The 16785-nt window shown below is 44.6% G+C and overlaps 1 protein-coding gene across 1 annotated transcript in view; it reads right to left on the bottom strand.

Moving 5' to 3' along the window:
* The window catches only part of ABCA4 (ATP binding cassette subfamily A member 4), a 139608-nt gene that overhangs the window by 77792 nt on the left and 45031 nt on the right, over window positions 1-16785 (bottom strand). Inside the window, exons 12-14 of the mRNA XM_065927798.1 lie at window positions 4736-4941; window positions 3905-4081; window positions 1435-1657 (exon numbers count right to left, since the gene is read on the bottom strand). Of these exons, the coding sequence (XP_065783870.1) occupies window positions 1435-1657; window positions 3905-4081; window positions 4736-4941 (606 nt within the window). The remainder of the gene's footprint in view (window positions 1-1434; window positions 1658-3904; window positions 4082-4735; window positions 4942-16785) is intronic.

Raw genomic sequence — 16785 nt, 5'->3', positions numbered from 1 at the left:
GAAGTCCTAATGCCCATTCTTAGGGAGGCAAATCTCAATGTCACTTATCAGCAACAAGTCTCAGGGCCATTACAAGGTGTCATGCATGTTTATGCATTTTGCATGAGTCAGATGCTCATGTATTTTGACTCCTTTGATTCCGAGGACACTAAATGTCTTAGTAGTGAGGAAAAGAATAGACTAAAGGGTGGGAAGGAACAAAGATACCTAGAGGAAGACAAGCGACTCAGCTTCTCCCCTCCTCTCTGCGGAACTCCAGGACCCTTTGGGTATTTAATGCTACATCTGGGTCTGGTCAGACTGAGCAGGCTGACTTCAAAATCAGCATTGGTTCTGATAGGGCCCAGGGTTTGGCTAAGGTCACTGCTCACTGAATTTCAATGCAACACTTATACCAAAACCATTCAGACTTAGTACATTCTACTGCAAAGAGAAGGGACAGGATTTGGTTTAACTGGATATGTGTTGGTTGGCCAAGATATGTGATGGAATATTCTTGGATCAAGCAACCACCAGGTATGGTCCAGCATAACAAGGGACACACTTAGCCGGAGCCTATGCATCAGCACACATACTGCTTAGCGCAAGGAGCTCTCAATAGCATGATGGCAAAGAGGCACAACAAGTTATCAGAAGCTTGCAAAACCTGAAGTCTAAGCCTTATACTAAATCCCAACAAATAAATGTAAAAAACTACCTAAATTTATGTCCCATCACTTAACAAGTACAAAAGGTCATCTATTGTGGAGGAGTTAAACATGAAGCACAAAAGGGTATTATGAAATAAAGTTTTATATACAAGTTTAGCTTGCATGGGAGCTGTAAATTTGTGGACAATGACCTATGCATGCTGTCTGTGCTGATATATCTGTCACTGAGAAAGGATGGACTCCAAATTCTATCCAAGATTTTGTAGGCATCAGAATGTTCTTTGGTCAAGCAATGAATGGAGTGACCATGATGGTCATTAAAAAACAGTTCAGATCTCCTCTCCTAATATACTGAAAAGGCTCTCCACATCCCCACTCCAGCTAGTGGATGGGACAGTAATCCCAAAAAAACACTCCTTAGATTCATTTCTTCTGTGTTTGAAAAGATAGAACCCTTTGCACATACAACCACCCAGTTAGCAGAGTCTGGGATCTGCTAACAGCAGCTTTTCCAGATAGTTCATATAATGGGGTTGGCTAATCTATTAATAGATTGTGGCTCCTCAGAAGGGAAGTGGGGGCAGGGAAGATGCTCTGATACAGCGGCTCCTTGGGGAAGAATTTGTCTCTCTGTCTTCCACTTTGGCCTAAATGGCAAGACAACAACATGTCATGCTATCATTGTTGGTGAGATGACTAATCTAGGTACAAGTTCATTAACAGGAAGGAAAGTAAGAGGAACAAAACTATTCAAGGTTTTCTGGACCTTCTCCATCTGGCTTACCATGATGAATATCGTCAGCAGGCAGATGCTCATCAACATGATGGAGAAGCTGTCCAGGAACCAGGTACACCAAATCACCCTGTTGGAGACACCCTGATTTTTCAAGGTTTCCTTCAGTCTCAACTCCTTCTCCAAGACGATGCTTTTTACAGTCATGGAGACAGAGTAGATCCAGGCCAGCACCATGAAGATAGGGAAACAGCGGTTCAGGATGATCATAAAACTAAAGCAAGAGGAGAGAAGCAGAACAGTAGATTGCCCTGAACCTGGTGGAGTAAATGTTTGAGTTATGAAGTAATGTATTGAGAATGAAGCCCAGGTGGAGCGAAAAGGCAGAAAAATCTCCACTGGGCATTCAATGGACTTGAATCTTTTAATATATTGCACTCTGCTCCCCCAAAATTGTATGTTAGTTGTTCAGTTGTGTCCAATTCTTTGCAACCCCATGGACTGTAGCCCACCAGGGTCTTCTGTCCATGGTATTTTCCAGGCAAGAATATTAGAGTGGGTTGCCATTTCCTCCTTCAGGGGATCTTCCCGACTCAGGGGTTGAATCTGGGTCTCCTGCATTGGCAGATGGATTATTTACCATCTGAGCTACTAGGGTAGCCCCAAAGGATTACTTTTTTCCTTAGAGCAAGTTGGTAACCTTTTGGTTAGCCCTGATGAAAACTCTGTGAGTAAAATGTGTAAATAAAATTGTACTATGTATATTACACAGTATATGTATTACACAGCATTCTTTATAAGATCTCAGTTAGCTTTTTGGTTAGTATAGATGAGTTCTCTCTATACATAAAACATGTAAATTAAATCATACTATAAATGTTATATAGCTCTTATAAGAAGCTTCTTCTCCCAGGAAAGGACTGATAAGATAGGATGTGACTGGAAGAGATACATGCTAACTGATGTTGAAGTCCAAGAAGGTGGACCAAGGGAACTTGGTTGTGGTGAGATCATTAATTGAGCTCACAAGGGGTCAGCCAGTGAAGCACTGCCTACCCTGGAGGATCAAACCTCAGTTATACAGGAAGAGGCACAAAATAACCAGTCACTGTGGCACTTTTAGAAGGCAACTGACCCATTTACAAATCAATCAGTGATTCAATGGTCACTGATTCCACCAGCCTATACTCATGGAGTACATTCATGGATATTCATTCCAGCAAGCAGGGCAAATTTGGTATTCTGGAATTACTCTAGTGTGAAATTTACATGTTTTCCCTCTGCTTGACCTTGCTAGTAAAGCCCTTGAGGTTATTATCTATTGAAAGCTGCTGGGTAACACAGTAAGGGCCCAATTCCAGGGTGGGAGAGTTTCACTAAGATGGCCCTAGGAAGAGAATCAAACTCATAAAGTCTGCCCTTCTGAGACCTGCCACCAGAGGGCTCTCCCACATTGAATGGCCAGAATTCCTGCCTCCTCACTGTCTACCTCAGTTCCCTGCCACTCACTCCTGTTCTAATCTTAAAAGTGGACCTGGGCTTTTGCTCCTGGTTCCATTTCCCATCTCTGCCTATTGTCCAACCCTAAACTGACTTTGGAACAGCCCCTGTTATCTCTTTTAGTCTTTTGCAGAACTGAGCAAGAAGAACTGATTGGACTAAGGTGTTACACCCATACTGGGTTTTATTTTTACAACCTGGCCAGCTGGCAATTTGACTTTTCTTTTCTTCAGGCTGTGCACATCTCTCTCCTCCCTGAACCCCACAGACCCACATACACACTATGATGAACTTGCCAGTTTTTTTTTCTAGGAGGTGAATCCCTAAGCCAATTGCAGATCTCTGCTCCCGTCCTGGGACGTTTCTGCCCCAATCCACCACAGTAAATGAGCCCTCCCAGCCCCTTCTCCCTCTTTGTCCCACCCTCTACCACTCCACCCCCAAATGCATGTTCAGAAAACAGTAGGATACTTGCATGTCTTGCTCCTGGCCAGCAAATGTACAGGCTTGGACAGGGGGTCCAAGCTCATCCAACACACCCCTCTACCTTTTCATTAAGCACACATCATGGGAATGTTAATTAGGGAAGGAGCTGCATTATTCCAAAGCTCCTAGGAACCGGACCTACTTGTGATGCAGAATCCTAATTTGCTGTTTTGGCAATCACTGGGCAAACACTCTGACCTGAACTCTTCCACATACCAAACATATTACGTCGCGGAACTTTTAAAAGCCTGTGTTCCCTCCCCCAACCTCACTTTCCCTGCCTTACTCTTCACCTTCCCTTTTCTACCCGTAACACCAGCTCCTTTCTCCCACTTTACTTATCCATCTGGCCCTGCCTGCAGCTGAGGGGACAGGGCAGGCTCCTCAATCAGAACTCTGTTCTCCCCGAGCTGGCCCCAGGACCCCAAAAAGATTTTTCTCCAAAGAGATTGAAGCCTGGGGAGCACCTCCCCTTCACCCCACCCCAGAAACCTGATTAGCTTGTCCTGGAGGGGGCCTGGGACCTCCGACTCACGAGTCATCCACGAAGCAGGGGTAAGGCATCTGCTGGAGATAGATTCCAACCGGAACCTCCTCCCAGGCCTGACTCCTCGTGATCCCCTGTTCAACCATGTCCTGCAGATAGGCAAACCCTCCCCAGATGTATCGGAAGTCTTCCACAGGATCAGCTCTGGGGCCAGAATCCCAGTACCTGAGAAGAAACCAGAGACAGGGACAAGGGATGTGGATGGGAATGGACAGGACAACTCACTCATTATAAGCACGAGGGGACTGGGCATTCACTCTCCTGAAACTCTCTCCTGAACTTTTCCACACTCTCTGATTCTGTTTTCTAGGTCACAGTTTAAATCTCAGTGATGAATATTAGCCTCAGCATGATTTGTAATTGCTTTCATTCAAGGACTCTACTTTGAGCTTTACAAATTATCTTACTTCCTCTGATTTAACTTAATTTTATTAATGTATAGGCTGAGCCCAGTTTCAATCCCTTACTCTGTAACAAATGTAATTTCCCAGTGACTCTGGTGAAACCTCATTTGCAGGATCTCTGTGAAGATAACCCAATAGCTAGAGATTTTCATCTCCAAATTGCTTGAAGGCCAGCCAAGGACAAGTGCTGAGGTGAGGAAGTAAACATATGTAGCTGCATTCGCCTGGTCCCACCAACTAGCAGGGTCAACTGTCTAACTTAGTTCTTTGATACCAAAGTGCTTTTCTGTGCCTTTCCGAGTGACCCTTCTGTCTCAGGAGGAGAAGAGTGGCTTGAGCCCACAGGAGCCCCCTTTGCTTGCCTCATACATCACTGGGGATACCCAGGGCCTTCTGAGATCTCCTGAAACATCACCTGTCTTTGATCTTATTGGTTTTCTCCACCACATCTATGTCCATTCGGATCTTGTACTTCACATGGGGTGGTAGGGAGCTGGTCCAGGGGTGCATGTCTGGAAATACCACTCCAGCCCAGAACCTGTTTTCCTCCAGCAGGGACAGGGCTCGCTGAGTGAGTTGAAATTCATCATCGTAGCTTTCAAACTTATCCAGGATCAAGCACTGTGGATAATCACAAAGGCTGAGAGTCTGAGGAACACCGAGCATGAACACTCGACGGCAAAACAGGGCAGAGGCTCAGGGCTGCGGCCTCAGTGGATGGGTCAAAGGCGAGAAGACTTATAAACTTGCCGTTTGCTTAACTCTGGGCTCTGGTGTCAAGTTTTCAACTTGTGTAGATTTGGGGGTGAAAGGGGGTTTAGAAACACTGGCTTGCTCTCATCCTTGCAGGTTTAGTAAGGACTGTACAATTGGGCTGTCCCAGGCTGTCCAAACATGCAAGTCATCAAAATGACAAAAATACTCCCAGCTCTCACTCCCCAGTACATGGAGTCTAGGGAGTGGGGTCACATCAGATACAAGCTGCTTTGAAGATCAGAAAGCCTGCCGATAAAAGAGTTTTAAAGAGAGACAGAAACAGTCCCAGCGGTGAACCTTCCTGCCTCACTGCAAACACAGAAGGATGGCCAGCTGAGGGAAGAATGAGGAGGAAGAGAGAAAATAACAGAAAACCAAAGGGATTTCGTCAGAGAGATCATTTCCAGTTACAATTCTATGACAGGTAAAGAGGATAGAGAAGGAATCTCCTAACCTGTCTTTTTCTTTTCTCCCCTGGAAGAGAAAAAAAATCATTACCTAGAAAAGAGCAGAACTAAGAATTTCTTTTAATTTGAATATTGGGTGCTGTCCACTTTTATAGATTCGTTAAAGCTTGTATTGTATTGTACTTGGATGTGTTTTTTCCTTAATCTCCTGTTTCTATAACACACTGGGGTTATTGTGCGATGTTTCTTTCTTAGAATGTAACTCACAAGAGGTCAGCTGGCCTTGCTTTGATTAATCTGTTCACGGAATACTTACTGAGAGCCTGCAAAGTGCCAGAGCCTGTTTGGCTCCAGGGATACAAGGAAGAAAGATAAAATCTCTTCCTGAAAGAAACTCCAGATCTAATGAGGGAGAGACTTGGTGTAAGCCAACAATCAGAATGCAGGTTCTGGTGAAAGCAAGCCTGGGGTAGTCAAGCAGCCCGGTGGTGGAATGAGGCTAAGTCTACCTGGAGGGGGTCCTAGAGGGCTGCCTGGAGGAAGAGACTCTTGAGTAGGATGAGAATAAGCAGGAATTAGCCAAGGGAAGAAAGCAAAGGAAAGGTCAGCTCAGGCATGGATTTCTGGAGACCTGCGAGAATAGAATAGAGATCCCTTTCCCTGGTGCTTTCAAACCACTATGGAGATTTTAAAAGACAACTATACTCAAGCCCCACTCCAAACAATGAAGTCAGATTCTCAAGAGGCAGGACCAAGGCATCAGTATTTTGTCAAACGCCCACAGCCAGGTTGTCCTAGGGTATAGAGAAGAACGTAGGTGAGAAGAGGTGAGTGGTGAGAGGTGTGCACTAAAAAGGCAGGTGGGAAGCAGGTCAGTTGCTCTGCTGGGTTTGCAGGGTGATTGGCCAACTGAGAGGTTTCATGGGATGCAGGGTTTTCCATGCTTAAGTCAGGAGTTTTCCTGGCAAAACCCTAAAAAGACACAAGAAACCACTGTGGGGCTCTAAGCAGAGGTATGACATATGAGATTAGATCGTGTTTCTCAAAGTACACTGGTGGTGGGAAGGGGAAGCTGGAAGCCTGGTTAGAGGGCTGTTGATGTAACACAGGCTTGAAGGAACACACTAACTCTCCCACAGAACCTCGTGAGTGACCTGGAACCTTAGTTTTATTGAGGAGGAGACCTGACAGAGGTCACATAGCTAGACGGTGGCAGAATCTGAATTCTCTCCCAATTTTTCAACTCTAGGTCCAGACTTCTTTCCACACCAGGAGCCATTGGTAAAGCCCAATCTACGGGCACTCCATGTGCTACAATTGTCTCATAACGTAAGAGATCATGCTTGGATGGGGAGGGTTAGGAGGAGAATGTATAACATATGTATGGCTGAGTCCCTTTGCCGCTCACCTGAAGCTATCACAACATTGTTAATCAACTATGTGTGTGTTATTCGCTCAGTCATGTCTGACTCTTTGTGACCCCATGGACTGTAGTCCACCAGACTCTTCTGTCCATGGGATTCTCCAGGTAAGAATACTGGAGTGGGTTGCCATTTCCTTCTCCAGAGGATCTTCCTGACCCAGGGATTGAACCCAGGTCTCCTCCATCACAGGCAGATTCTTTACCATCTGAGCTACAGGGATCAATCAATCAACCCAATACAAAATAAAAAGGTAAAAAAATAAAGAGAGCATAGCTATTACTTATCTATTTTAAAATAATAATATCTCTTTTTTAAAAAAAAATCAGTTTGTCAAGTTTAGGATGGTGCATATAGAGTTTTAGTATTGACAAATAGAATGAACTTGAAATTAAACTTCCAAAATAAAAAAGAATATTATTGGGGAGATGGGAATACTTTTCAGCTTCTTATAGCTGTGACACACACAGAGAATAGTCTATCAGTTCCCTCATAGTATCACAAGATACTCGGACAGAGGAGTCATAGAGGTCTTATGGTCTGATGTCCTTGCTTTACTGATGAGGAAACTGGAATCCGATGTGCAAAGGTCCTTGTCTAAGGTCAATATGGGTCAGAGGCAGACTATGGATCCATGTCTTCAAGTGTTAAGTCTGAAAGGTGGTGCTGTTCCCTCACATTCCTCTAAGAGCAATTGCAAAGTGGGAGCAACAGAATTCCTGAACAAGATCTCCTCCTTCTGGTCAATAGACTAGCACTGTCCAGTAGAACTTTCCACAATGATAGAAATGTTCTACTTCTGCCCTATCCAACATGGTAGCCAGGAAGCACACATTGCTATTTTGCACTTGAAAATGAGGCTAATGCATCTGAAGCCCTGGCCTTTTCACTTTATTTAAATTTAAATAGTCACATGTGACTGCTGGTTACTGTATTGTTAGCACAGCTCTAAAGATAGCAAATTTCCGGAGGTCAGGGGCCATGTCTTGTTTGCTAAGTCTCTGTAACAGTATTTCCTCATGAAAGGGGCTTAATAAGTGTATACTGAATTGAGTTAAATTTAGAAGTCCCAAATGCTGCAAGAAATACAACTTTACTACTGTGTGTTTTGAACATAATCCTATGCACCTGAAATCAGATGATAAACTAGGAGAAATTAGTGAAAGGTGAATTTTTGGTATAATGTTAACAAGAGTATAACTCTCATTAAAGCAAAAAAAAAAAAAAACTAAAAAAAACATTTTAATAATATGACTTTCTGAGCAATCTCTACTTTCTGAGCAATCTTTCCATTCTCTTTGAATTCTTCTTTCATGTCTCTTAAAGGGAAATCTACAGTACAGTAAGTGCTGATTTTTCAGTGATATTGTTAAGTCCTGCAATGACCTGGGCTCCATCCTGGCTGTTTTATCAGGCAGCTGATTCACAGTCATGTTTCCTGCTGTGTCTCTCTAGATTGGTACTCTGATACTCTCTGGAAAAACAAAACCTAAATGGTTCTCATTCATTCTTACCCTGAAACATCTGACCCATTTTCAAAGTTAAATTATCATCTCTAGAAAGATGGTACAGGGTAGTGTTTGAATGTCATCCCTACTTTGCTGTTTGCTAACCATATGGCCTCTCTTTCTCTGTTTGCAAAATGGAGATGTGCCTACCTTATAGGTATGTTTTAAGGATCACATGAGCGTGTTTGGGAAGGGCCAACCACTGCCTTCTGGTAAGAATAAAAGTTGATGCTTAATGAAGGCTTACTATGTACCCAAAACTGGTCCAAGGGCTTTGCTTGTATTAACCCCTTGAATCCTCCCAACCACTTTATGATGAGCACTCCATGCTCTCTTATGAGGCAAACAAGCAAACTTCCTCTGGACAGAACCTGTGTTTTAACTACGTAGGATCCTAAGAGTGAGTATTAGTTGTTCAGTCATGCCCGACTCTGTGTGACCCCATGGATGTAGCCCAACAGGTTACTCTGTCCATGGGATTCTCCAGGAAAGAATACTGGAGTTGGTTGCCATTCCCTTCTCCAGGGCATCTTTCTGACCCAGGAATTGAACCCAGGTCTTCTGCATTACAGGCAGATTCTTTACTGTCTGAGCCACTAGGGAAGCCTGTAGGATACTAAACTATTTCACAAATAATGAGGACTTGATCAATGCCATTTTAATCACTGTTTTTGCAAAATATCTTCAAAGTTAAAAGAGTCTAGTGGCATTTAAGCCCAGCCATTTATAATAGCTGTTTGTCTAGGGGAGAAGACAGTTATTTAAAAAAAAACAATATGGCTGAAAACACAACCTATCCCAAACTTATCTGCAGCACCCCATCTGGTTAGAAGTATGCTATGAACAGAAGCCAAAACTTCCACCTGGGCAACAGGGGCGGCAGTGGGCTGGGTCTTAAGCCACTGGTGTTCACTAGCTTGCTCATTGGCCATTAGTTGAAAGTCAGACAACTCTATCCAGAGGAAGGTCTTATGAAGCTAATCCAGAGGTCAAGGCAGAGCAGCTGTGGAAGCTGGTTTGGACATGAGTCAGAAGTCCCTAGGTCATACCCTGAGGTATGATTCATAATGTATCCTTGCATTCTCATGGGGAGGCCACCTGCCTCATAGCAAGTGACCTCATTCCCTACTGGTACTTACTCTAGGTCCCTGATGTTAAGATCTTGGCTAATGAACATGTATACTCATGTGAGTAGGTGCATGGGAAGTAGGTGTTTGGGAAGCAATGGTGAATGACTAAACCCTTAACCAAGGTCACAAATTTTGACTCATCTAATCTGATCTGGTTGGCTTATAAGTTAAAACATAGTAGATTCTAATGAGACTGAGGCCACAGAATCTGTTTATAAAAGCTCTTCAGTTCTAAACAGAGAAACAGTATGATCATGGATGTTGGGAAGAACACTGTAGGTAGATAAGAACTGGCTACTGTGAGAGGCTCAGCAGAAAGATAGCATCACGACTAGAAAAAAATTCAAAGGGCATCTTCACTGATTAAAAAGACAGTGTTTCCAGGGTCCTATGGCTATAGTCGAGACAAATTTTGCAACCAGAGTTGAGCATCTCAAAGAGAGTTGTTAGAATGCCCTGTGATAGCCAAGGGCAGTAAAGCAAGAGAAGAGGTTTCCTTGTCTTATTCAGTTTCCAACTGCTGTGGCCCAAATCTGGGTGGCAGGGTCATTGCCATCTGAAGTCTATACAATTGCTACCATTCCTTGTTGGTTGTTTTGCTGATTCTCAGCAGGAAGCAGAGTTCACCCTGCTGGAAGAGGTGTGGCCCTCTCCAGGGCAGACAGCTGTGTTCAGGACCTCTGGAGAATGCAGTCATTTGTTTATACAGCTAAGTCAAACACCACCTTGGGAGAAGAAGCTGCAGTAGCAGCAGGCTTCCTTCTTCAACTGTGACCCCTCCAATGCTAATTCAAACACATTAAGTAATAAATAAATTAAATTATCTCTTAAGTGGAAAACTATATCCAGTAGAGGCAAAGAAAGAAAGAATCATTCTCTTGGCTTGAACTTGATAATCAAAGGGGACTGGCACTCTGTGCTGACCTTTTTTGACTAATACATTCAGGCCATGTGAGGGATAAATCTTCAGGGATAAGAAAAGCACTGCACCCTTAGAGACGTTGGCTCTACAACCTTGTCTCTTACATCTTTAACTCCCACACTCAGACTGAGAACAAAGTGGCTGATGAATGCCTCAAGTGGTCCTGCTGGTGTTAATGTAGACACCTGGGGTTCCTTTTGAAAAATGCCAATGGATGTGGGCAAACATCCCAGAATGAATTTCCTGGCAGATCTAAACCTTAACACTCAAGATTTGTTTCTCCCCTCATGGAAAAAGCCACTGGATAAAATAGCTTTGGGCTGTTTGTGTTGGTTGGGATGGTGAAGTAGAGGCCAAAGGCACTGCAATAAATTTTATCTAACACACTGGGCACCATGAACAGACATCTGAAATGTTCAACTGTAAAAAGTGAGGAAATGCACCATGACTGGAAAACAAAGGGAGAGGAAATGCACAGTTGTTTAAAAATGTCTGTTTCTAAAATAAATACAATAATGAAACAAATAAAAAGGTCACGTTGGAGCATGAAGACTTACACTCAGGCAAAGCCTCCAGGTGATGCTTCCTGTGTAGTTTGGTCCAGGGAAAGAGAATAGTCCGGCTGACTGCGGGGCACTTTAGCTCTCAAAGCTTTCTTGTTTAATCATTCCAACAACTTTGGGAGGGGAGTGTTATCATACTTAAAATATTTAATAAGCAACAGAGCCGGGCACTGACTGTTGAAAGCACATTCCAATCACAAACACCCAGTCCAGCCACATTGGTAAACACTGCTGTAGCTGTAACTTCACTTATCATCCTTATTTTCAGCAGGCAGGGGAACAATATTGCCTGAAATCACAGAACCAGTAAGTGATGGCAAGATGAGTTTCAGAAAAATCTCACTGGGCAGTGTGGGAACTGAACAGAAGCAGTGAGAGACCAGAGGCCCAGAAACCAGCTAGGAGAGTTGGTACCGGTTCCTGAAACCAGAGGCCGTACATGGAGAGATTGAGGAAAGGGGACACATGGAGAGATTGAGGAAAGGGGATTTCAGAGACAATTTGGAAGATAATTGACAGTGCTTGGAGGATTTGTGCAACTTGTTTCTCCTCCATTAGATTGAATTGCAGCTGTTCTCTGAGATACTACCACTACTGAGACCTTGGTAGCTCAGTCGGTAAAGAGGTTCGACTCAGGTTCGACCCCTGGCAGGTGGGTTCTTTACCACTGGTGGCACCTGGGAAGCCTCTAAACCTAGCTACTTCCAAGCAGAAAAGACTGAAAAAGCATAGTATCTGCTATCTTGAACTTTATAAATAATTACTGTCCTTATCCAATTTATTAAATGGGCTTCCCAGGGGGTGCTAGAGGTAAAGAACTAGAGTTCGATCCCTGTGTAACAAAGATCCCCTGGAGGGAGAAATGGCAACCTACTACAGTATTCTTGCCTGGAGAATCCCACAGACAGAGAAGTCTGGCAGGTTATGGTCCACAGGGTTGCAAAGAGTTGGACACGACTGAAGCACACATCCAACTCATTATATAATTTATCTAAACTTACTGAGCTCCCTACTAATGTGGCCCCTATGGTAGAAGAAAAAATTTCCTCTTCACAGTCAGACAGTTGTGGGTTAGAATTCTGAAGCCATCTCTTATCTGCTGTGGTGTATTAGGCAACTAGGTTTTTAATTCTATAAAATGGTAACAATTATGCCTGCTGGGCAGGCAGGAGTGTTGCACGAGATGACGTGTAGGACTGTCCAGCACAGTGGCTGGTCACAGCAGGCTCAAAAGCACCTTCCTTCCTTCCAGCTATGACTCAAGCCTTCCCTACCCCCGACCTGTATTCTCCTTCCTCCATCCAGTTCTATGTTTCTGAAAGACTGATGAGACATAAAATAAGATCACTGTCCATAAGCTGCTTGTGATCCAGTTCATGGCTCTTGAAATAATAGGCCTTCATGGTGTAGACTTTTGTACCCTTCTGGAATAATCTGACAGTCCTGATTCTAAACCAATTCACAAGGTTAATATGAAGAGTGGCTTCACATCCCTGGTTAATGCTTACACAAAATGAGAAAAAGGGACATTCCTCACATGGCCTGTGGTTCACAGCAAGAGCTGCCATGCTTCACGTGGCTAGGCGCCCAACCCTCTCAGTCTCATCCTCACAGCCACTTGGAAAGGAGAGCCCTGCCAGCCCGACCTAAGATGTGAGGAATCAAGGGCAGAGAATTTACACACAGGCTTAACTGATCGATGGCACTGAGCGAGTGCCGTCGTTCTAAGTGCCTTGCACACTTCACTCACTTCACCCTCAACAGTGATTCTGTGAGATCTGTTGCGTTATTACCTATATTTTACACATGACAAAATTGAGCCTTGGCAGGCAAAGTAGATTTCCCAGAGGGATACAGCTTATAAGCAAGATCCAAGGTGTTTATCCTCACTGGTGGGTGGGAAGCTTCCCCAAGCAGTGACCTAACATGGTATACAATGACCCAGCAAGGCGGCTCCGGGGGAATGGTATGCTCTCCAGCCTACTCCATGTAACTAAGTCCAGTAACTGAGGCCTTACCCGAAGCAGAGAAAAAGAAGATTTAGCCCTTCTACGAGGTGAGGAGAGAACCTAATGAATCACTCCGCTTTCCTGTAATGACAAAATGTATAAACATTTGCTCTTAGTTCTTGCAGCTGCTGTTGTTCAATATCACTTCTGAATGCCACACTGACCTGTGAAAGTCGCTCAGTCGTGTCCGACTCTTTGCGACCCCATGGACTATAAGAGTCCATGGAATTCTCCAGGCCAGAATACTGAAGTGGGGAGCCTTTCCCTTCTCCAGGTGATCTTCCCAACTCAGAGATCGAACCCAGGTCTCCCTCATTGCAGGCAGATTTTTTACCAGCTGAGCTACCAGGGAAGCTGACCTGGATCAACATAATTTACATTTTAGAGTATTTTTTGATTTCCCTGAAATGATTTTTTTTTTCTTTTCTTTTCTTTTTTGGAATAGGCAGGGAAGTAGGCTTTGAGTCTGGCCCAGTTGTTCTCAAAGCTCTTTAATGAAAGTCATATTACTGAAGAGGGGAGAGGCTCAGCCAAGCTTCAACAGCCTGTGCAGGAACACGCTTGCTGCCCTGTCTTGGAGAAGTCCTGCAGCCATTGTGAAGGGGTTTTCATGCTCTGTCTGCTCCTGAGGATAAGAACTGGGGAGTTTCCAAGGCTCTGCCAGACTTCCCAATTCCAAGGCTCTTCCTGACTTCCCAAAACACAAGGACAAAAACAGAACATCCCAGGACCAGTTGCAAGGATCAGATTCTTCCTCACTACTCTTCACCCCCCTCTTCTCTTTCCAGGTCACTGGTCCTCACTTTTCCGCCCCCCACCACCCCTGAGGGCAGGAAGGTCAGAAACCTCAGCACAATTACCTGCTGGGTTTCTGCCACCATCAAAACCCCTGGTAGGAACCCCTGGGGCAGGCCACTAACTGGTGGCTATCCTAGTCTTTGCTTAGGAACACTTGGCTGGGCTGATGGGATTGCAAGTCCCTGGAGACATGCTGGTGGCTGATGTTAGATGAGATTACAGTTTTGTAATCCCTGGAGGAGCAGCAGGAGGGGCTCAGTGGCTGGGCCTGATTTCACTAATTCCACTCGCCTCCTCCCAAGCAGTAGTTTCTTTACTAAAAAGTTAATATTAAGTGCTTACTAATTGCCAGGCACTGTCTTAAGTGTTTTGCAAGAATTAACCCAGTTAATTCTCATAATAAGCCTATTAGATAAGTATCAATATGTCCATTTCACAGATGCAGAAACTAAGGCACAATTAGCAGGGATATGAAACCAGGTGGTCTGGTTCTAGAAACTAAATTCTTAACCATCTAATATATATTAAGTATCTATTTGGTATCTGGTACTGTATTAAGCACAAGATATGTGGAAAAACTGATCTTTCAAGAAAACAAGCCCTTTACATCACTGTGCAAATATCAAGTCAAACAAAAGATAGGAGGTATTCTGATAGTACCTCACAAAAAACACTGTGAGACCCACTGAACTCCATTCAGCAAGAATAAACGAATAGAGTGCCTCTGTCCATAACCCATCCCCAAATCCTGCCTATATTATAACCACAGTGACGGATGGGGATGGGCATGGCCAGGAATGGGGGCTTGGCTGGCAGAGGCACTGCAAGAAGACAATAGCCACTTAGTAACCGTATGAAGGGACTCCGAGGTCCCACCAATCTAACAGGTCTGTGAAAATACAGATTACTAGGCCTCTTCCCTGGTAATTCTGAGTCAGTCGATCTGGGTTTGTGTCCAGAAATCTGTTTCGTAGAAAGCACCTATGGTCACTGATGCCTTCAGACAAGTGGGAATCACTCTGAAAGACCTGAACTCTGGTTGTGTTGCTGCCATGCCTGACCCCTTCTGAAAGGCCACCGAGGAAGCCTGTGCTGACATGTGCAAGGTTCTGGAGAGGAAGTGGCACACACACTGGGAGAATTCTGGTGCTCCAAGAGCAGCAGGGAGTCTTCAAGAACGCTGTGGTGACAGATGAAGGTGGGCTTTTTCTCACTAGTCAGTTATCCTTAGGACCACAGAGTATAGGGGAGACAGGCTTGCTCTTGGGGGCCACTGGTTTAATTTCCTCTCCTATTTCCTTGAGCATCTTCTCTGTGTTAATGTGCTATATGACAGGAGGACCATTGGAAGGTGCAATAAGCTCCCAGACAGAGATGTTCCCTGTGAGTCTGAGGTTGAGAGTTTGAACATAACTAGGATATGTTCCCTGACTCTGATAACTCCAGTCTGCTGATCAGCCGGAGATGGACATGTTAATAGCTGATACGAATCTAACTGGAACAAGATCTAAGAGAGATGCAGAGAGAGGGCCAGGGAAGCACAGAGGAGTGAATGACTAACCCTACGTTGCAGCAGAAGTGACATTTGAGAGCTAAGTCAAAAAATGAATGAACAGTCGCTCAATCAACGGGGAAGGGAAAGCCCTTTTGGACTTCTCTGCCTTGCGGAAAGACCTTCCCCCAGTTTACAGTAACCCTGCTCAGTCCATGAGACTCAGATGAAGCTAACGCTGCCTCCCTTACCCCGTGGTGGTACACAGTCCCCTAAGGGGCTGGTGATAGGTAGAGTGGCCAGGCCAATACTGTCCAGGAGGATTGTGTATGCTGTGGAAAGCCACTCCCTCTTTCTGCAGAGATTTTGGAATAAGGATGACTGCTGAGGGCTGCGAGGATCTGGCTGAGATCAGAGTTGGGCCAAGGCAAACAGCAAGGTAAGAGAGAAGGACACAGTGTCCTAGGTTCCCTGAATTTCCAGGTTATGTCAACCAATAAATTTTCTTTATTTAGGTAAAAAACCTCCAAAAAATTGGCAGAGAAAGAGCCATTTGCAAAGAATGACACCATGAGAAGCCAGGGTGCACTTCAGGGTGGTGGCAGGGCCAGTGGGGCAGAACCGAAGATGTGTGAACGAGCAGAGGCTGGGAAGGCAGGCTGAGGCAGGTTTGGAAGAGACTTGTGTTCCTGGTGGGTGGGTCATTAAGACTGTAAGTGTGAGAGTGATATCAGCAGATGTGAGTTTGGAATGTAACTCTGGTGTCATCATGGAGAAGAACCTGAACCAACAGAGAATGGACCCTGGAGTCCAGGGAGGGAGGATTTAGAAAGGACTGGTAGAGAGATGGGGAGGCCTCTGGGGTTCAGAGAGTCTAGAAAGTAAGACGAGGAGCTGAGAAATACTAAGAGATGAGAAGACAAAGCTCAGTGACTGGGCATGACAGAGGCAGTGGAGGAGTCTGGGCAGCAGGCTCCAAATTCAGGCACACCAGATCTACCTCCTGTCTGCTCCACCTAATAGCTAATGGGGATCTTACCTAAACTCTTTAAGCCTCAGCTTTTACATCTGTAAAGTGGGAATGATGACAGCCAACACTTGATGGAGCTGTCGGAGGATTGAAGGGACTAAGGTACGTAAAAGCACTTAGCACAGAGTTTGGCACAAAGTTACACAATTAATGAGGAGTGTTGTGTGGAGGGTAATTTAAGGGTGACCCTAAAACCTCTAATTTAAGAATCTGGAAAAATGCAGAGGACTTGATCAGGGTAGGAAATGCTGAAGGAGGATGCATTTTTACAGGGTGGGTGAACGCAAATTTATTTTGGGACATGTTGAGTCTGATGTGCCTGTAGAACCTGGGGGTGGGAGTGTCTAACAAGCAGGGGGACCTCATAACTTGAGGTTTGGTGGACACTAGCAGTGGACAGCCAGTGAGGCAACGCAGACAAGAGATGGC

The sequence above is a fragment of the Muntiacus reevesi genome, chromosome 1 (assembly GCF_963930625.1).
Source record: "Muntiacus reevesi chromosome 1, mMunRee1.1, whole genome shotgun sequence".
In the NCBI taxonomy this organism is placed as follows: Eukaryota; Metazoa; Chordata; class Mammalia; order Artiodactyla; family Cervidae; genus Muntiacus; species Muntiacus reevesi.
This window is presented reverse-complemented; position numbering and strand designations above follow the sequence as displayed.